Below are 21,227 nucleotides of genomic sequence, written 5' to 3'. Positions count from 1 at the left end.
TTCTGACATGATCTGCTGTATTTTCAGTCCATTAATACACATTCATTTACCAGATACAAACAGAGTGGAAAGGAAAGCTGTTGTTAGCAGGAACAAGGATACAAAACTCAATTCCAGCAGCCTTCACAGAAGGGATATTCAGTATCACAGCAGCACTGTCAAGGGAGGGACGCACGCAGACCTGCGCTCACACCCCAAGTGGAAGCTCTCCTTTTGTGGATTAGTTTAGCTAGAGACATAATTTCAAAAAAAAGACCAAAACACAACAAAACATTCCCAAAACGGTGACTTTTTGACACTGTTTCTCATTTCCCTAGTGTCAAGACTAGAGAAAGTTGGAATTATTTACACAGAGGAGATTTTACGAAGACACTGGAAGGTTAAAAATAGAACAATCACAAATACTGGAAAATATAACAAGAAAGCAGGCAGGGAAAGGAAAATAGGGAAAAAAATAGTGACACCCCAAGAGGATCATTGCATTCAGTGGTCAATGTGTGGTTAGTGGGGCGGCTCCGCTTCGATACACTGAGATTCACAGGCTGGCCCTGATTCATTGCCATGAAGTCACACTCTGGGATCAAAGCAGGATTCTGCAGAGCTCCTGGTTCCAGCAGGATCTCAGCAGTGCAGCAGCCATCGCTTGGTTGAAACCATTTGCAGAATGAGTGCTGCAAAGCTGTGACAGTGTGTTCACATCTCGTGGGGCACCCGAGGAGACCCTGGTGCCCCACGAGATGTGAACACACTGTTCACAGGGTCTGGAGACCGCTGGTTTTCTCTCCTTGGCCACCACGCCATGAAAGGCTCTGCTGGCCACCACACCATGAAAGGCTCTGCAGCCTAGCCTAGCACGGATTTGGGGCTCCACATACAGCAGGAGAGGGAAATGGTCCTACAGTTCTCTCATACTTGTGTGGGAGTGTCCCCACAAATGCAGCTCTGTGACCAGATACAACCCCCAGAGTGTCCTTGCTACAGGAGTTCAAGGCTCGTTACACTGAAATAACAACAGCACATCTGCACTTGATTGTACAGGGATGCTCCCTCTGGAAGGAAAAAATACATTGGAAATTATTCATGGAAGAGTCCCAGCTAGGCAACACCTGCACTGAGCTTCTCCCAGGGACAGCACCAGGATTGCAAAATCATGTTGTGAAACTTGATCAAAAGAAAGGAAAATGGAGTGTTTGGGGTTTAATGCAGCACAGCTCACCATGTCAGGGGACAAACTGAGACCAAGAGACCAGACACTGAGCTGAGCACTTTGCCTCTTCCATGGAGCACTGGAGTGGTTCTCTTATAAATAGTTTTTTAGTACAGTTCTTGCAGACAATGACATTTTATCTCTCATTTTTTAAATCATGCATTAACTTTACAGTGAAACATTTATCCAGTCCAATATCTATACAACAAAACACACGTATTTTAAAATATTAGACTATTAAAATTTAAGGAAAGAAGCACGAGTTCTCAAAATTATACCTGTTAAAGAATAATTTAAAGGGAAAATACGTGCTGTACTTGGGTTGAATTACAAAATAAAGTCTGAGCCTGGGAGAATTTCTCATTTCCTTTAGTTCTAACAAATAAATGCCACAAGAAACAGTTGATGTTTCTGGGGTTGCTAGTGCTTGAATCCACCTGTTCCAGCTCTGGGTACTGTGGGTGACCTTCTCCAGAGGCCCACGCTGGCATGACAGATGAAGGAGTAGTGATTGTTCAGGTGCACAAACCAACTCTCTCAAGGTGTTCAACTTCACAGGCTTCTTAATATAAGAAACAAACCTGAGCAGACAGGACCCAAGGAGCCAGCTCCAAACAGCACAAGAATGAGCAGGGCCCTCACTGGAGTGGCTCCAGCCCTGCTGTCTGTTTGGGGTGAGCAGTGCTGCTTCCATAGGGAACCTGGTGGCCCCACAAGCCCCTGGGGATGCTGGGATCTCCTCACTGTGCTGAGGCTGCACACCCTGCTTGCATTTGAGTGTTTCTAAACTCCTGGTATCAGGAATTTAGCACCAACACAGGGCAGGGACGGTCAGCACTGTGCCTCTGTTCCCACAGAGGAGAACCTCCTCCCAGACAGAGAGCCAACATCAGGCCTGTCTGCTACCTCAGTAATGAAAGACCTCCTCAATTAGCACCTTTTCATACCAAATCAGTCGATTCCATCTCCCTCCATGGCTCTGCTGTGTCACTGGGGACCAGCAGCTGTCACACAGTGGGCTGAGCATTGCAGAACCTGAGAGGTTGTTCCCCAAAGCAGCCTGGCAGAGGGGGAGTTAACACCTCTGGATTAGGAAACCTCAACAATTAGCAACCTACCATTTTAAAAGACAATGTAAGGATAATTGAACAACTATAAAAACCTTTGCTAATATGAGGATGAGGAGAATAAGAGCACTTAGAAGGTGACAGGAGCGTTGCCCTTCAAGGTTCAGTGTACAGGTGGTGGGGTTGAACATTTTCTGACTCTGAACATGGATCTGTGTGACTGACAAGGATTCTCTGGCAGGCTGTAATTATTTAAAGTCAGCAGCTTCAGTCAGACTAAAACAGCTAAAAACATCAGGAGAGAGAAGCTGTGAACCCGCACTGATGTGAAATCACAGGACACCTTTGATCTTTCTGATTGGAAATGCTCAGGGCACACATTGCTTTGGCTCTGCGGGGGGTGACCCTGGGTCAGTTTTTTTAAGGGAAAAAAAGTCAAGGGAAGATATTTATGTGCTTACAGCATGCCAGGTAAAACCATCAACCCCTAGACTCAATCACATAAAATGCTGCACATGCACTTCCCAAAGGTGAACCAGATCCCAGATGGCAGAAAGGAGTGGAAAAGGCAACTGCATCTACAAAACACACGTGTAAAACAGTGGAAGCTGTAGGAATGGGCTGAGATTTGGAAGAACATCTGGGGCTTGTTCCCTGTTTGGGTGATGCAGCAGGGACAGAATAAGCTGGTGCCTCTTTAAAGGTCTGAACACAGAAGGCAATCAGCTAAAATGTCATGCCAGCTACATTTTGGGGATGGCTAGGTGACCACTGGGATTATTTTCCAGTTAAAAACTGTTGGAAGAGTCAGAAAAGAAAAAAATAAATTCTTCTATGAACTAAAATAAATACCAGTTCACTGGGCCTTTTGACCAAGGAGTGTTGGGCACAGGTATAACCCTGGGAGGGAAGGGATGCCTGGATGCAGGGGCAGAAGAGCTCAGCCTCCCACTCCTCCAGATCCAACTCTCCTCAAGTGTTTCCTGATGCTCCATTTTCCCAGTGGCTGACTGGGAAAGTGACAGCACTGCAGACTGCCAGGAACACCTCAGGCTGGAGTTAGACACGACACTGGGAGGCATGGCCTCACTGCAGGATGGAGCATGGGCTAAGACCCACGCTGGTGCCCACCACACAAGGTCCTCAGCCAGGAACTGTAGTGTTTTTCCCAGGATGCTGGATTGAACTGCTCTGTACAGGGAGGTGCAAAAGAGCTTTGGAAGCCTTCTTATAGCAATGGAAAACAGGAATGTGCATGCTGAATGTTACCTCTGCTTGGGAGGACATGTCCTGCATGACTGCACTCAAGGTTGTGGCTGGTTCAGTAACAAAGCAGAGCAGAGACAAGGCTTTGTCATCTGCTCCCCTTCTCCCTTGCATTCACCCCATCTACAAACCCACACATCAGCATGGTCTGAGCATGGTGTCAGCTTAATGGCCTTTCCCTTCTTTTAAATATGGGGAAAGGGATGGAAATGAAAATCTACCCATATGCTGCAAGATGAACACACAAGCAGAGTGCAGAGCTTGGTTCTGATCATGCTGGCTCTCGAGTCTCAGTCCTGTTACATGCAGTGCCTTGGCTTCCTCCAGCTCTGGACACCTCAGGCTTGAGCTGGAACCTTGATCCTCTCCTGAGGAAAACAGTCACACTTAGTGGGACCAAGCTGATGTGCTGTGTCTGCAAAGGCCAGAAAACTCCAGCGATCTTCAGCACCTCCAGCTCCACTGAGACTGCCCTCTGCCAAGGGCTGCTGATTGCTCCAGCTGCAATAGGAAGAGGATTTTTTCCCTCAAAGGGATGAAAAGACTGAAATGCTGATTCTGACACAGGATTGTTAGTCTGTTTCCCTTTAAGAAGTGAAACACTCAGAAAGCTGCAGGACAGCCCAAGGCAGCAGCAAATGGCACTTCCCAACAGTGGCAGGGCTGCACAATGTGTTCTGAAGGCATGTGGAAGGGGTGAGATGGGGAACTCCAGCAAGCCAAGGTGCAGATACCCAAAGCCTGAGAAGCAGCACACACAGCCCAGGACTCCTGTGCAGCCACAGCACGATCACAACCACAGGATACAGCTGGCAGTGGTGACAACATCAACTGGGAGTCAGTTCCTGTCCTAGGAAGCAGCCTGCATCCTTTAGATGCTCAGAACATGCCTGAAGAAGTAACTCCTCTAGAAGCTGAACTCATCTGCCACCATTTCCAAGTTTTTCTGCTCCTCTTGTCTGCTAGTGTCGATTTGCTTCAAGTTCCTCCACCAAAATCCTTCTGAAGGGCTCATTACCTTGGTGGAGAAGCTTTTAGTCTCTTTTCACTTTCCAAAATCCCGTATTTTTTATTAACTTCTCTCCTGAGAACAAGACTTGAAAAGATAAAGCAGTCTGCATCCTCTTAAGTCCAAACCTCCATGGGTACCATGGACTCCTTTGTTCCAACAGAGGGAAGCAAGTACTCTTCCTCCAGAAAACGAAAGGGGAATTGTACTAAAAACCCACGGATCTTTTTTAATTCTTCTGCTGCTTTCACAGGATCATCATTTGCTAACTTGGGCTTGTTGATGAAATCACGCAGTTGGGTTAAATTATTCACCTGGTCACTGGGAAGGCATCGAAACACCTGATCAAAACAGAAAGAAGAAGTCACCTGTCAGTTCAGGGGAAATGCAGCAATGCAGAGCTCCTGAGAAAGACCCAAGCATCCAGTGCACATCCCCCAGGATGGGAGTGACTGAATTAACAGCCCAGAGAACAGGGAGGGAAGAGGTATGTGCCTGTCCTCAATGAGGCTGGAGCAGGCAGAGGGGAAGCTCCAGGGCCTTTTCTGATCACTGCAACAGCTCATTAAAAGACAAAAGTAAAATTTGCTTCTACTCCAGTTACACTGTGGCTAATTACAAGTAGTAACTACACCATGGCCATTCACTGGAGCTACAGCTGATGCAAACACAAGGAGAAATCTGATCTGCTGCCTTCATGGGTGCTGTCACACTGAGAATGCACCAGCTCCAGCTTCCTGTTCAGAGTTTCCTGACAGTAGTGTCACATCTGACACTACTCATTCCTTCAAAACATCTCTGAAGGTCCAACCCCAGGAACTGGACCTGCTCTCTTTGCCCTCCCTGTGCTGCTGCTCCCTTTGGCATCTGCTGCCTCTGTGTGGGATGCAGGGAGGGGGAAGTTGCTGTGCTCCTCACTTTATCAAAGATGGTGGCATTCCGAGCTGCTGTGGCAATCCACACCTCCTTGAAGAATTTGTCACAGACGGGATCCTGGTGTTCCGGATTGAGGTCGGAGCCGCCAAGGACAACCCTGAGAAGACAAAGGGATGGATGCTCACACAGGCTGAAGCATTAAACACTCCCCTCTTGATAAATGCCAGGAGACAAGGAATTTCCTTGGGACTTGCCAAAGCCTGTGTGCTCCCAGCACCCTCCCACTCCCATCCCCTGTGATAGTCTCTCAGCTCTAAAGCTGCTTGATTTTCTCCTTTTCTTCTGTGCAGTAACTGTCCAGATGGGAAATAGGGTGGAGAAAAAAAAAGAAAAAGGCCTTAAACTAAAAATGGCTGTGTTGTGGGCCAGATGGCTGCTCCCAGCAAAGACACTTCCTTTAAAAAGTGACACTGCCACCCAAGATTGAGAGAGTGGGCAAACGGGATCTGGAGGGAAAATACCTCTTGTTTATGAGCTCTGCTAGTGAAATCCTGGAGCAAAAATAATTTGTAAAATCAAGCTCCCAAGCCGTGGACAGGAGCAGTGTAAGGAAACAACAGCAAAACCCTGGGCTAAGTCCAGGCCAAGCAGAGCTAAACCTGGGCAGGCAGTGGCAGCCCATTGGTTTGAAAGGCTGTGGGGGCAGGTGAAGCCTGAGCCAGCCCTCCCATCATCTCCCTGCTGAGCGCCCACATGCCCTCCGTGCCGTGCCCAGCCCAGCCCCACCTGAAGCAGCGCAGGCGCAGGGCCTGGGCGAACCGGCCGGCGCTGTACTCCTGGCCGTCCATGACCGAGGGGACGCTCTCGCTGTCCTGCACGATGATGGCCATCTCGCTGTCCCTCTTGCCCAGCATGCTGCGGTCGTTGATGTTGGCAGAGCCTGGCGGGGCAGCACAGGCACAGGCAATGTCTCAGTGCTGCTCCAGGCGCTCCTGCACGGCCTCCATCACCACCCGCCAGCCGCGGCTCCACGGGAACCATCCCCGGCTCCCACAGGTACAACCCCAACCTGACGCAGTAAGGTTTTAGCTGTGGTGTTTTTCAGATCCTGTACTGCACTAGTGTGTAACTCTGAACTCCATACAGAGCTCTCATCACAGTTTGGTCAGATCCTTTTAAGCCTGAGAACCAAGGACACCGTCTGCCTCAGGCCCCAAAAATACAAACCAAAGTGAATCGGGGTGGGGAGCAAGTTGGAGTATATGACTTCATGACCTGAAGCTATAATTACAGAATTAGCCCAATATGCAAATAGACAAACTTATACCTGTCTGAGAAACTCATGACCATTGTCCACTTTGGGTGTAGCCCCTTGGGGAGGCTTTGTCTGCCCTTAATGTAGCTGAAGGCCCTTCAATAAATATATCCACTTTTATCTTTTTAACTTTGTCTGGCCTCTGTTTTGAGGTAAGCTCAGGCATCAACCAGGGGGCTTCCTTATGGAAACACAGACCCTGAGAGGAGCTGGGGGATAGGAAAAAAACCCAACTAATTTTTGTAGGCTTCAATGGAAGAAAATTAAATCACAGCCAAGCCCAGGCCAACATTTTCAAAATTTGCTCTTTCTGCAACTTCCCAGATGCTTCTGCTGAAGGAGCCACAGCTTTCAAAGGTCTGAACTGCATTTGGTTTGGATACCCAGTTACCTGAGGCAGGATGAGCTCTCTGGGTAAATCACAGAATGCTTTGGCTTGGAAAACACTTTCAAGCTCCTCTCCTTTTACCCTCCCAGCCATGGTCAGGGAAACTTTTCTCTAGAGCAGGTTGCTGTACCATTCAGGGGGGACTGTTCAAGACCAGCTGAGGCTTTGTGCCCCCTAACAAGTTTCTCTGTCCTACACAGACATCAGAAAGCAGGGCATGGGGGAACACTGTTTGCTTGCAGCTGTTGGCTCCAAGGGAACAGCAAGATGCAGGGAAGGATAGGCATAATGAGGTCATTAACCCACAGAAACGACCAAAGCAACGATAAAAAAACCTCCAGACACAGCTGAACGAGACCCCCAGGCTGCAGTTAGCCATTGAGCCTTCCCAGGAACTGGATTAACTCCAGGGGAGCAACACCTCCAGAGAAAAAACCAACTAAGTGCTTCTCTGTCCTTTCATCCCCTCCTCCAGCCCAGTAGCTCCATGAGCACTTAATTTCCATGCACTCTCTCTTATGTGGAAAAGGGATGAATTCCCATCCCCTCACCAGGCAGCAGAGATGCACAGGCTGTATAAAAATCTACCCTCAAGCTTAGAGGTATAGAAAATAAAAACTAAGAGCTGCCTCAGGCCCCCCCAGACCATCCCAGCTGGAACAACACAGCTCCTGCTGTGATATCAAAGCACCTCAGAGCCACTCTGTGCACTGGAGACAGGATCTGGCCCCTGAGAAGGTGACAGAGGAGCAAACCTCACCACAGGGCATCCGAGACCACTGCTTTGAAGGGAGGGAGTATTTTGAGTCTTGTAAAATCTGGTATTAAGGTATTTATTGGCAAAGCTTTTACTGCTGATATAACGGCTCAAAAAGGCCTTCTTTAAAGAAACAGACTGAAATTCTGCTCCAGTTTAGAGCTCTGAGCCTGAACTCTCTTGTCTCTGCTTCATGTTCTCATAATAAATATGGTAAGAGAAGAGGATGAAATGATATCTATTACTCCCTATAGCATATTGTCCCATTCTTAGGAAATGGAGCTGATACATGACACATGTTGTCCAAACCTTCCAAATTTTACAGCACATTCTGTTCTTTCAGAAACAGATGACAAGTCTCACAAGTCTTCCTGCTAGAGCAGAGTTTGATACAAGACAGATGGACAATATTCCCTGCACCGGGATTCTCTTCACGGTTACACACAGATTTAAAAGATTTTAGAAAAACAAATGAAGTGACAGCCCTCTGAATCCTTTCTTCCCTCTTGATGAATTTATGAAAATATTTCTCAGGAAAGAAATGACAACACAGAAAAGTCCATGGCACTGCAGCCTGCACTGTGCATGGGGAAGGGATTGATCCAGGTATAACCCAGTGCCCCAAACCCCTCCTGAGAGCCCCTGCTCACCGATTATAACCGTGTTGTCGTCAGCAATGAGCAGTTTGCTGTGCACATAGATGAGCTCCGTGACCAGTTTTCCTTCCAGCTCTGCATATGTTCGAAGGCCACAGAAGGATATGTAGTTTATCCACTTATCTCCAACTGAAAATTAAAAGACAAGAAAACTGATGGGATGAGGGAGGTGGAAGAGAGGAAAAAAAAAAGACCTTGTTTACATGAAGACCCCTATGAATAACAGTTCACTTTTGTCTTTTAAAACTTATAAATGAACAGATAACAGAAATAGTTTGGTTGTTTTTTTTTAAATCAGCTTGAAAATTTGCTTGTGAGCTCACTGTGCTGCTCTGATCTGCTGCCTGCTCAGAGACTCCCACTTCAGTGAGAAATGACTCCAGTCTCCTGGGCACAGCACAATAGGTGGACTGAGAGACTGTTTTTCTGCAGATCCTGCAGAAAGGAGGCGGGAAGCAGGTGTTTTGTCCATGGTCAGTATGGCAAATGTTTCCTGATGCACTTGTGTGAAGTTCAGATTTACACCAGGACTTAGAACAAATGAGGCATTATGCACGGTCCTAATGTTTGTGATCTGTGGGTTTTCACAGTGCTCCAATTCCCAGCAGAGCAAATTCCAGCAGGATTCCTCATGGCAAGGAAACAGCCTCCTGCTTAGGCAGGTTCTTCTTCTCCACATCTGACAACTGCCAGAAATAAGCCCTGTGTGGGATCCACGGGGAAGGCTGAGTGCTCACGGCTCCCAGAAGCGTGACCCTGCTCAGGACATTTTCCAAATAACACAATCCTGAACAGCTGCAACTGTGCTGTGCTCCTCCCTGGGGTGCTCCCCTCCTCTGGACCAGGGCTGCAGCCAGGTCTGAATTCTGACAAGTGGCCACGGCTTGTGTGACCCAACAGAGCTCACCATGGGAGGACGGGCAAGGAGGAGGTCGCTCTCAGCCCCACGAGTTGCATTACGTGTTACAGATGCATCCACCAAACAGCAGCATCCAAAGTAAACAACACAGAGGAGAGGAATAAAGTTCTTACCCTCTGCCTTCAGCTGGCCCAGGATGGAATTTTCGCCTCGGCACATAGTCCTGGAAAGAAGGTAGGCAGCCATCAGCACCCGCGTGCTGCAGACAGCAGCTTGTGCTGGAGCAGAACTGGGTGGGGTAAATCACAAACACAGCTGCCTCTCAAACAGCAGGAGAAACAGGGTGCTTCTTTTCCCAAATGACTGTCACTACATCAAGGACTGCTCATGTTCCAAAAGGAGCTCATACCAACCTGCAGAGGAGCTGGGGAGCACTTCTGCCTTCTAGAGCACGTGGCAATGATTGTAAACATGTGACAAGCAGGGCTGCTACCCCCTGTGCCAGGCCTGGGTGTGAAACCACGTTAAGAAAAACGTCAACACATGCAGAACACTAGGTCAGGGAGTTTGTGTGATTATGGCTGGGCTGGAAAAGCCACAGCTGGAATTCCACTGAGAACCAACCGACCCACGGGCAATTTCCTCTGGCTGCCCTTGCAGGAGGAAGCTCAGGCAGAAGGGTCAGGGGAACATTCTACTTTCCATCTGCTTGTGTCCCTTGCCCCTCGTCCTCCTGGAGGTGCAGCAGGACCCCTGCAGGCCAGCAGACAAGGGGGATTTCACTCTGAGGGTTGCAGCAGTCTCTGCACACTGACCATGCTCTGGCCATACCATAACATAGCAGCTTTCCAATAAAACCATCTTGGGCTCTTTTGCCTTCTACATTTCTCAGCACAAGGACTACCCTGCTGCATCTCAGTCCTTTCTATGAGACCTGCTGGGCTGCAAGTGCTCCCCACCAAAACATCCATCCTGGGGCAGGGGAATCACACTGGGGAAGATGCCATTGCCTGCATGGGGCCAACAGGCAGAGCCAGGCCAAGTATTGGTCAAAAAGGCAGATTTGGAGACAAATCTCGGTCAGCAAGTCTGATTTAATCAGCTAAGTGGAAAACAAATCATAGAATGGTTTGGGTTGGTTGAGTCTTAAAGCTCATCTAGCTCCATGCCCCTGCCATGAAGCAGATGAGCAACTTGGCAACTTCCCCAAGACCCAGCTGCCCAAAGCTCTGTCCTCACTGGTCCCACTGCTGGCAGGAGGGGCTTGGGGACCCCCTGCAGCAGAGGAGGTGTGCAGGGGTCTGACAGCCTGGCTGAGGTACCTGTAGTTGAAGTGCATGATGGCCTGCAGCGCGTTCCCCCCGCCCGTCGAGATGTCCCCTTCGAAGCCGGGCAGCAGCGGGATCACCACGTACACGCGGAAACGCTTGTTCTCCCTGGGAAACAAGGAGAGGGGGGAACATCAGCCTGGGAGTGCTACACCAGCCTGGACAAGGCACAGCTTCACACAAGGGGACGTCCCCTCGGTTTCACTTCTCCTGAGATGACTGAGTTGGTTCCCATCCAAGGCCACCACACAAATTTTAAGGGAGGAAAGTGTGAAGTGCATTTCCAGTTTCAGGAAATCATCACCTGCCATCAGTGCTGCTCTGAGTGCTCCTTCAGGAGCACGGGGAATAATTTACTCTCAGCTAACAACAGAAGAAGCTGAAGGAAAAGAAACACATTTTTACTGAAATTCAGGGGCAGGCTAAGGATTTTTCAGATTTTGTCTGCCACTATAGAAGTTTGTTTGAGCACCCCAATAGGCCAGTCACTCTGATTCTGGTGCAGACTGGTGTGGATAGCTGCCTGGCTGAGCACAGCAAAGCTTACAGACCCATCACAGGCAGAAACCCAAAACCTGACCCAACATTCCCACTGCCTCCTGGTTTTCAGAAGTCAGAAACACCACAAAAGGTGGAAAAAGTTCAGGGCACAAGCAAAACATTGATCACTGGGGGAAGGCAAATATATCCTTGATACACCACAGCACCTAAAAATCACAGTTCCAGAGTACTCCAAACTAATCCACACCCTAATCCTGATTCCATTCAGAACAAAAGCTACTATTGTGGCACTGCTTGGAGCTTTTCCCAAAGCTCTCTCTGGGTTTCCTCTGCTGACAAATGCCAGGTGCATCTGCTCTGAGAGCACTTTCCAGGTGCCCCTGGGTGCTGGGAATTCCCTGCTCTGTGCCCTGGAGAAGGAAGAGAAGGACAAGGATAATGCTCCATGGAAGGATGCTGCCACTAGATGGCAAACACAGTTTAATCAGCACAAAACCATTTCAGCAGCACTCAGGATGAGCCTCTCTGCAGTTTTTGCTAGCAGCACTCCTTCCTTGGGCAAGCCATGCCTGTGAATTTAGGGGTGTGGGAATTGTGAAGCACTGGGGTCCCATCTGAGCTGGGAGGGAGACAATGAGGACCTGTGTGTCTCATTTCAACCAGCACTTCCTTCCAGCTGTTCTGGGCACTGCAGACTGGCTCTGGTTCACCAGCAGAGCTCAGAAATAGTTAATGAAGCCTTACCCAAACACAAGAGACTGAAACCAAGTCTGTTTGTATCATGAGAAAGGTCTACCAACAAAAGCATTCCCCAAAAAGCAGCTTGTTTGTATAAGGACAGTGTTTACTAAACTGCTTAGAGAACCACCCATGAAAAAAAGAGGAAATCAAGAAAAGAACATTATTAATAACATCAGTAGAAAATATTTAGTCTAGAAGAGTGAGAAGTATACAAGCTCACTACAGACCTTAATTTATAATTAAATGCTGTTCTCCTGGGGCAGTTTGGAAAATTAGCATTATGATACAAACCATTTAGGTCTGAATTTACTTTTAATTGCACAGCAGATAACACCCAGGCTCTCCCTGTTGCAATAGTGCTCTTCTTTCCACAGTGCTCTGAACAAAGCCTGGCCCAGGGCAGCTCCTGTGGCCTTGCAGACACGTCCTGCACTCTGGTGGCCAAGCTCAAGTGCAAAAAAGAGCAAAATTCCTACAACTTTGGAGAAAGAACCTCTGGAAAAGCAGGCCCTGCAGAGTTCTGGAAATAATAATCCATGCAAAAAAAACATCTCCGTGTGTGGCAAAAAAGCCCGTGAGAGATGAAAGGGAAAGGTTTAGAAAGTTTCCTGTATTTCAGCCCAACAGGAGCAGGGTACAGTTTTATACTCTGAAATGTATGTCTCAAAGAGACTCCGGGGGAGCAACCCTAAGCAAGGCTGCCCAGGATCAAAGTGAAGACAAGCCACTACCTGTGGCATTAATGTTAACACAGGGTTAGGTGTGCTGAAGGAGTGTCTAAAACGTGGCTGGATTCAATCCATCCAGGAACAAACTACGGTCCCCTTGCAAAGACTGGAGGTGGTGAACACCCTCCAGCATGTACCAGAAAAAGTTGTTCAAACAATAGCAGAACCCTGCAGTCAAATCCTCAAAATGTGTTTGCTTCCCCAATTTGAAGCCGCTCCTCTCTAGATGATTTAAATAAACCACAAATCCCAGTTCACCCTTCCCACCAATGAAATTGCCCGACCACCCAGCTCAAGGCAAACTGGCAATGGAGCAAAGGTGTTGCTGAACCAGAGCACAAAGGACTTGTCTTTAAACAAGTTCTGTAGTTAAAAATATATTTACATTGGTGTAAGTCCAGAAAATCACTTTATGGATGCCAAGAAACCACTCAGGAGTCTCACTGCTGCAAATGCAGATGCTCAACCCCGTCAGTTCTGTGTTGGCACAGCTACTGTCCAGCTGTGGCCACTGAGGGGTTATTTTTTTACACCACACCATGGAAATGCACCTGAAGAGTTCCACTGCCTCATTAAGAACAGGTTACCTGTGAGCTTTAAGAATCCTCTGAGCAATCGCATCACCGATCTTGTTCCAGACAACTTTGTCATCAGCACAGCTAATAAAAAACTGGTTCTGCAGGAAAAGCAAGAGGAGCTACTGTGAGACACTGCCAGCAACCAACCCAAAGCATTTGCATGCTTTATTTCAGACCAAGAGCAACTAAAGATAGCTGGGTTTGTGTGCCATTGGAATGGAGGCTTTTTTAAATTATGATTAAATGATATGTGTGTCTGTGCTTGCTTAGGGAATGAATTAGTCCTTATTAATCACACTCCTTAGAGAGTTCATGTAAAGAGCAACCTAACAAGAGCCTAAGAGAAGAAAAAAAAAAAAAAAGGAGAAAAAGCATCTCCATTCAGCCAGCACTGAGTGTCACTCTGACACAAGAGATTGCTGCAGCTGAAGGCTGTGTGGATGAAGAGCTGCCCTGTGAGTGGGAGGTTTGGGCATGCACAAGGGACACTGCAAAGCCACAGAGGGGACAGAGAGACTATTGCACAGGCCATGAAAGCTGCTGGCAGTTTTGCAAAGACCTTTATCAAGGAGAGCTCTACTTTTTTTCCACCTCGAGGTCAGATGGCCGTCAGGGTACACAGCCATCAGTCTAGCCTGGAGACCACTGAAGGTAAAGGATCTGTCTAAATGCATAAAAACTGAGGACCAAACCTCAAGAAGTAATTACCCTCCTGATGGCTGCAAGCCATGCCCAGAGCATCAGGACCCTCCTGCCTTCCCTCCCGGGCACTGACCTCTATGTAGATGTAGTGCTTGCTGTTCTCTATCACGCTGATGTAGGCTTTGTGGATGGACTCCTCGTGGTATTTAATGCCAGCAGACCAGTCAGCAGCAGAGCGGATCACCTGCAGAGCAAGAGAGAGACACCTTCAGCTCTGTCCATCCAGGACAGCACCATGCCACCTGAATTATCCCAGGGCCAAGGCTCTTCCCTGGCACAGCCAGGCTTTCACTAAATTAGGCAGTAAGTGCAATGTTTGTAGTGCATTTGTAATTGTGAGAGAGGGCAGGCAGAAATAGTCTTGATCCTTGGCAGTGTTTTGATTAAAAACCTAAGAGCCCTGTCCCATTGCTGTACTAGTGCTCTCTCCCACCTGAGCAGTTCCAGATGCTTGTTCTTGCTTAAGGTCTTCTGATAAACTGCTTTTAGAACAACCTAAATTTCCAAGCTTTAGGGATGCTCTTCCCCATCAGTGATCTCCTGCCCAGCACTTTAAAGCTGCTCTCCAGCTGGGGCAGGGTGTTTTTCCCCAGGGAGGCTGTACAGAATCACACAGTCAGTTTGATAACGCAGGCCATGCTTTGTCCTCGGCACTTGAGGTCATTTGTTTCTTCTGCCAAATTCTTGCACAAGCCATCCCATGTGTGATGATACAACTTTTAATTTTTTTTGTTCAGCTGTCTGCATTTATATTTTAGTTTTTACTAGAAATTCACTTTTAAAGTAGATTCCTGCAGGATCGCCAGGGCATGTCCTGCCCCTCCACCCTGCAGTTTTTGTGCACGAGAGCCCAACCAACATGAAAAACCACCTTTGGTTGTGCTCTGGGCCAGGCTGAGCAAGCCCCACAGCAGTCAGCATCCTGTCCCCTCCAGCCAAAGATGCTGTGGCACCTCCTGCTCCTGCCCTTTGAGTCAAGAGCCAGCCACACTACACCCCAAGTGACGCTTTCCTAGATGGAAATTTAGTTTTTAATTAAGTGTTGGCAGAGTACATGCTAGGGAGAATAGTTACTCATTATTAGCCTCTCTCTTTAAACACTGTCAAGACAAAAACATTGAAACAATAGCCTTAAAATATCTCAATATAACCATTATATTGGAACTCAAGGCCAGTCCCACACAGCACAAGACCCAGGAGCTGGGGATCTGTGAAATGTGTGTGTCAGTTCCAGCAAAATCCTGATCTCTTGGGAATCCACCAAACCAATCCTCTGATCTCCAGAGAATCTCTGGAGGTGGCACTCAGGGCCATGGCTGTTAAACAGCAGATAGCTCCTGAGCTAATTCCTTCACCTGGACAGGAGCTTTTTTCTTCCCAGTAAAAAAAAAGGCCCTGCAACTCTTGTACTTGGCTGCTCTCTTGGCCAACAGGAAGGTGCACTCTGCAGTCTCCCTAGCTGAGTGTTGGGGTCACAAATGTTGGAGTGAGGGAGCCAGCCTGAATACAAGGGCTGTCAGAGGCTTCAGCAGTGCCAAACAGCTGCCCTTTGCCTGCACAAGCCCCTGCAAGGCCATGCTGATCATTCCCGAAGGTGTTTAATTACTCATTTGGTTTACAAAGCCAAGGCTGAGAGTTCCCACTCATCCCAAGCTGGGCACTGCTGAAACAACACTAAGCACCACTGCAGACTGAGATTTTGAACAAAATTCCTCCACTGGCATTAATAAGCTGTTACTGGCATTAATAAGAACAGAAAAAAACAGTTTTTCAGGGTTGAAAGCAGGTTAATTATTCCATATGCAGCCTGGACTGGAGCTTACAGCACTTCCATTCTCAGCAGCACAGCAATCTGGAACTGCACTTCAGAAAGTGGCAGATTGTAGCTTTTTAGTGCATAAAATCTGATTTTTTTTGTTAGTTAACACAACAGAACCATCACTCAGGACCATCCCTTTGCAGCACCATGACTTCCTAGTGCATCATCCACCTGCCCTTCCCTACATTCCTCCTCACCCCTCCACATAACTGGCACCCCAGCTCACTCCACACCCCGGGCTGCCCCTATGACAGTGCCACCATCCCTCTGCCTCACCCCAGAAGAATGTGTCATGGCTAATTCCAAAAAGCTGGCACAGCACCACCCAAAAAGCTCCCATCAGGTACAACCTCAAATCCCCCTGCAAAGGGACAGGGCTATGCCACCAAGGCAGCATCCCACAGAGACAAAGCTGTGGCACTCACACATCCCCACACCTGGAAATTTGCTACTCAGCCCTTCCCTTATCACTGATGTTTCATCTCACACTTCTGGACGCCTCTCTTTCCTGTCAAGGTATTTAAAGGCAGCTGGTTCAAACCCAACCTATTTCACGGGGAGAAAAGGCCACATGCTGCCCCTCCCATCCAGAGCTGGAGTCTCCATGTTCCAGCCTCTCCCTTCCCCTCCCTTGAGCCTCTCAATAGCTTGTCATCCCTTTAACTTCTCCAACTGATAGAAGGGTAATAAATGTGATGTTTGCTGAAGGCTAGTGCATAAACCCTGAACAAAGCAGGGCTCTCACGCAGACTTCAAAGAGGTGAGGGCGTCAGCTGCTGCCAGAGCATTAAACTTTCATTGCATTTCCATCAGGAATGGGATGTTGCCTCACCACATCACATCTTTTGCAATGCTGGCTTTGGCAGATAACTGCAAACTCTGGAGTGGAAACTGGGAGATGGAATAGTGGAAAAAAATCTGTCCAGTGCCTTTGGCAGATCTCTGACTCTTGCAAAAATCAATGTGCTCTTGCAAAAATCATGTTGCTTATTGCAAGCAAAGCCCTGAAGTTCAAATGAAAGAGGATGGGAGAGCATGCCTGACTCCTTTTCCTCCTTCCCAGCCTGTACCTCCACAGTGTTTCCCACACACACTGCATTCATCCTCCCTGCCCAAGGGAAAGCCCTTGTCAGTGCTCTATCCTCCCAGAAATGCTTTCCTATTCCTCTCCTCTCACAGAGGAGAGCAAAACCAGATGGTACAATGAGGCTGGAATCTGCTGCTGACAGGTCAGTGGTTTGGGCTTGCAGCAACGTTGCAATCCCCAAGGATCCTTTGTGTTTTTCCTTCCTCTGATCTGCCCACAGTTGAAGACAGATTTGCAAACAAGATCAGAAACAAGAAATCCAACAGCCAGGCTTTCCTCAATCACCTCACAGCCAAGGACAGGCCTGAGATGCTGGATTTTACCTTGGGGCAGTAACTTCTGCCTATAAAATCCCTACACAGTACTCAAATGGAGATAACAGGGGATTGGCTGCTGGCCAGCCAAAGGATTCAATACTAAGAAGAACAAGAATATTGCTGGTTTTTCTGGATAAAAAGTTGGTAAAAGATTTTAGGATATCTGCCTATTTCTGTGCAGAACCGTACCACTGAGAGGAGATGCAAGCACCTGAGCCCTCTGCTCCAAAATGAATAAACTGATAGGCAAGAGGTTGATATTACTGTCCCTGCAGAAAAGGAGAAGTTACACAGGTATGCCCTGATGCACCCCCTGGGAGCTCCAGAAAAAGGCAACCAGGAGAGGGAGTTCAGATCCAGGCTGCAGGTGTCCTCCCATGTCCCCATTTCCTACAGCAGCCAAATCTGAAACCTCCATCAGGAGAGACTGAGTCACCTTTGGATTCACAGTGGGATTTCAGGGATGCTCAGGTCACTTTTGTCACCTGGGGACCAAGGGAAACCAGGCCAGTGTGGATATTAGGGAGGAGACAGCCAAAATTTTACTATGTGCCTGCAAATCCCTGCCTTGGGGCTTGAGAGGTCATCCAGAAACCACAACCCAGCTGAAGCAGCCTGGGGACCTGCACCTGCACCCCACCCTGGGCAGAGGAGCTGCCCTCACTGCTTCCACCAGGCTTGGCCCTGCAAATGTTCTTCCCCACCAGTTTTCCCTCATGCTGGGAAGGCTGATACATTTCAGGACAACCCATTTGCAGCCTAATATCACTTAGGTTTATTTATCTGTCTACATGCAGGGCTGTTCTGACAGATGCATTAATAAGAAATGAGCAAGGTAGTTTCAAATGAATAATTTACAAGACAAACCTGCTCTCTTTTTGCTGTTTATGGCATCACTGAGAGCAGCCCCTCATTTCCTGGATGTATCAGTTATTTGCAATGCCTCAGCAATGTGGTGGCCAGGCTGGTTTTCCAGCTGCTCACCCATCACTCAGCACCGGAGTCTGCGGATTCTGCAGTCCCCGCTTGAGCTCCATCCTCCTCTCCCATGGCCTAATGCCCTGAGCCAGCAGCTCTGCAGCTGGACTGAAGAGAAGCTGCAGCTAGGTTTCTCTCAGTTTAATTTCTCCTTTGGGAACTGCTTGCAGTTCTGTAATCAGTAGAGCTTAACTTTTTGCTACAGCAAACCCCGTGATTTAGAAGTTGTGGCTTATCTTGCGGTTGAAGTGTGCTCAGGGGACATAAGCCCCATCAATTCCATGAGAACAAGATTTCCCAAAAAGCTGGTGTCAGACACAGACAGGGAGGCATTTACAGCCACAGGGAACAGGATGATGCCTGAAGGGGACTACTTCCCAGCAAGCTGGGAGCCTTGCTTTGGAGGCTGATGTGAAACACCCCAGAACCCCGACACAAGATCCCTGTGCTGCCCATCCCTCACACCACACAGAGAGGAGCAGACAATGCCCTGGCAACCCACAAACCCAGAAAAAAGCATCTTGTTTCACTAAGCTTCCCCAAGCAGTGCTGTCATCTGGGCAGACCGCTCCTTACAAAGAGCAAAGTCATGCATTTTTCCTGGTTTTGGTCTAACTGCTCTTACTTAATACATCTTGCATCCACAGAGATACACAATGGTTTTGCTGCTTCAGCATAACTATTTTGACTTTGTACTCTTTAACAAGTTCCTATTTCTGCTGGGTAACAGCAATATTCAAGTATTCAAGTATGTGCACTTGACAGAGCAAACTGGGCTTTTAAACAGAGGTATCTTGGGAATTCTGACTGTGAGACTGATTGTCACAAATCAGACTGTGGGCTGACTGTGTGGAAGTGCAGAGGATCCACAGGGGTGCAGGGCTGCATAATAAAGTACAGATGAAGCTCAAGGCAGAAAGCAACAGCCCCAAGACTCCACTTAATGCTGGGCTCTCACTGACCACCACCCGTCTGAGCGAGGCGTCAGGGCCTGGCAGACTGCTCTAAGATCTGAGAGATATACTCAGTGGGTAACCTCAACCCGTCAGGCCTTCTTGAATCATATGTTAGGTGTTAGAGGAAGAGCAGCAGAAAACAAACCATTAAACCACACAGCTGTGCAAAGTCACAGTGTTCCCACCACTTGAGTACTGCAGACATTTTAGTCCCCTTACCTCAAAGGTGGAGATATAAATTAATGCCTCTCTACTAAAAGAGCTGCATTCTTCTATTGCAACTGAGGATCTGATCACCTAATCTTTGAATTGAATTAGATAAGAGTTTTGCATCTTATAATTCAAGTTCTGCAGAGGGTCTGTCAGGCATTCAAACCTCAGAACAAGCCCTCTGAGGAGTATGTGAGCAGGAGACAATCAACACCCACCTGGACTGTGGCAGGAACAGCCTCAGGTACCTGATACTTCAACTCATGAGCAGTTTGCTGAGATTTTGGCAACAGGAATGGGTAGGACAGGGACCGGTATTTGGGTTTCATAATCTGCACAGGGGAGAGAAAAACAGATAAAGAAAAAATGCTTACAACAGATAAAGAGAAAATGCTTGCAACATATCAAACAACACAAGGAAATAAACCAGATGCCTGCAGAGGGCAGGGGGATGAGGCAAGGCTGTGCTTATCTCCGTGCCCCCAGCAGTGAGACCCACACCCACCTTGGTGAAGTTCCAGCGCTGGATGAAGTGCCGGGCGACGTCGCGCGCGGCTCTGCCGTGCACCACGGAGGAGATGTCGTGCCAGGGCATCCTGGGCGTGGTGTATCTGTCAATGAAGTCTGTGGGACAGGGGAGCACGGCTGAACTTCCTCAGACAAAGGACATGAGCGTGGAAAAGCACAGCATCCCCCTCCTCAGACTGAGGTTTCTGGCACCAAGCACCCCCAAGGCAGATGACTTGGACTGCAACAGCATAATTGGCCCTAAAATCCCTCAAAGGGAGTTTTGCTGCTTTTTCCTAGCAACCAAACCAAACCAGCCTTGTTACCTCTGGCTTGGAGGCAGGAAAAATAAGATCTGAGACCAAAAAGGTACAGAAGAAAGTCTGGGGAATGGAAAGACTCCCACTCACCAGCAAAAGGCTTGTCGAGTTGAACCCAGTCTTTAAAGACAAAGTTGCAATAGTCTTTTCCGTGCCAGAACCTGGTTTCCCCAAGCAGCTCTCCAACACCTGTCTTCAGGCTACGGATGGATCCTTTATCTGTCCAGGCAAACAAAACAAAAACACGCTCCAAAGTCATGGCCATCCATTGCACACACAGTCAGAGACTCACAGCCATGGAACAGCACTCTGGGACCTGCCAGTCCCAAGCAGCTGAAGCTGGTTTCTCCCTAGTCCTACTGTTACTTTCAAGGGATCTATGTCAGTATTTTTTCTTCGCTATTTTAGTATTTTTTGTATAATCAGAAGAGGTTATAAATAGGAGTCTGTTATGGAAATGAAAAGCAGATGCTGAATTTTATCTTGGACTACATCACCCTATAACCATTTGCCTTTCCCTAGTTCAATACCACCTAAATATTCCCATATGGCAGATCATGTATATCATCTACTTCATATATTTTACATTAATAGTGAACTAATTCCATCTTCTCTGCTAGAGAGTTTACTATTTTGCCTCTCTAGCAGGGTGCAACTCCTCTAACAGAAGTAGTATTCATTATGTAGAATGAGATGTTCATGCTCCCTCTTGAAGTATTGTGGGTTTTCTTAGTATCATTTTCTTTTTTCCAAAGAGCAGTGTCATTTTTGATACAATTTTACATGTTGAACAAATAGATCCTGAATTCCAAATTAGTGTTGATTGAAAACGGTCTGAAATATTGTACACAGGGATATTCCCTCCTAACAGGATCCCTTTTTCAGAGCACACATTTTGGTGCAGTGAACTCTTTTTCCAGGCTCTTAAAAAATCCAGAAAAGCTGGCCTAGACCATAAACAGTTACCTGGTGTTATTTCCTGACTGTGAGAGCAGCCTTCATCCGTGACACCAAATATTAATGCAATAATTATACAGCAATGCCACGAGCAGAAA

General features: G+C 47.7%; 1 protein-coding gene across 4 annotated transcripts in view; it reads right to left on the bottom strand.

Annotated features, from left to right (window-relative positions):
- The window catches only part of PLD1 (phospholipase D1), a 74,816-nt gene continuing 53,589 nt past the window's right edge, over positions 1–21,227 (bottom strand). For 3 of the 4 annotated variants that reach the window (XM_038145535.1, XM_038145534.1, XM_038145537.1), the window contains 11 exons: positions 20,263–20,391; positions 19,851–19,969; positions 19,564–19,677; positions 14,052–14,162; positions 13,286–13,374; positions 10,723–10,836; positions 9,574–9,623; positions 8,536–8,670; positions 6,212–6,365; positions 5,468–5,582; positions 4,666–4,890 (listed from right to left, as the gene is read on the bottom strand). In XM_038145535.1, coding sequence (XP_038001463.1) covers positions 4,666–4,890; positions 5,468–5,582; positions 6,212–6,365; positions 8,536–8,670; positions 9,574–9,623; positions 10,723–10,836; positions 13,286–13,374; positions 14,052–14,162; positions 19,564–19,677; positions 19,851–19,969; positions 20,263–20,391 — 1,355 coding nt within the window. Of the gene's footprint in view, positions 4,891–5,467; positions 5,583–6,211; positions 6,366–8,535; positions 8,671–9,573; positions 9,624–10,722; positions 10,837–13,285; positions 13,375–14,051; positions 14,163–19,563; positions 19,678–19,850; positions 19,970–20,262; positions 20,392–21,227 lie in introns of all 4 variants that reach the window. The other variant, XM_038145536.1, reaches the window with a different exon arrangement.

Source organism: Motacilla alba, chromosome 9 (assembly GCF_015832195.1).
Source record: "Motacilla alba alba isolate MOTALB_02 chromosome 9, Motacilla_alba_V1.0_pri, whole genome shotgun sequence".
Lineage (NCBI taxonomy): Eukaryota > Metazoa > Chordata > Aves > Passeriformes > Motacillidae > Motacilla > Motacilla alba.
This window is presented reverse-complemented; position numbering and strand designations above follow the sequence as displayed.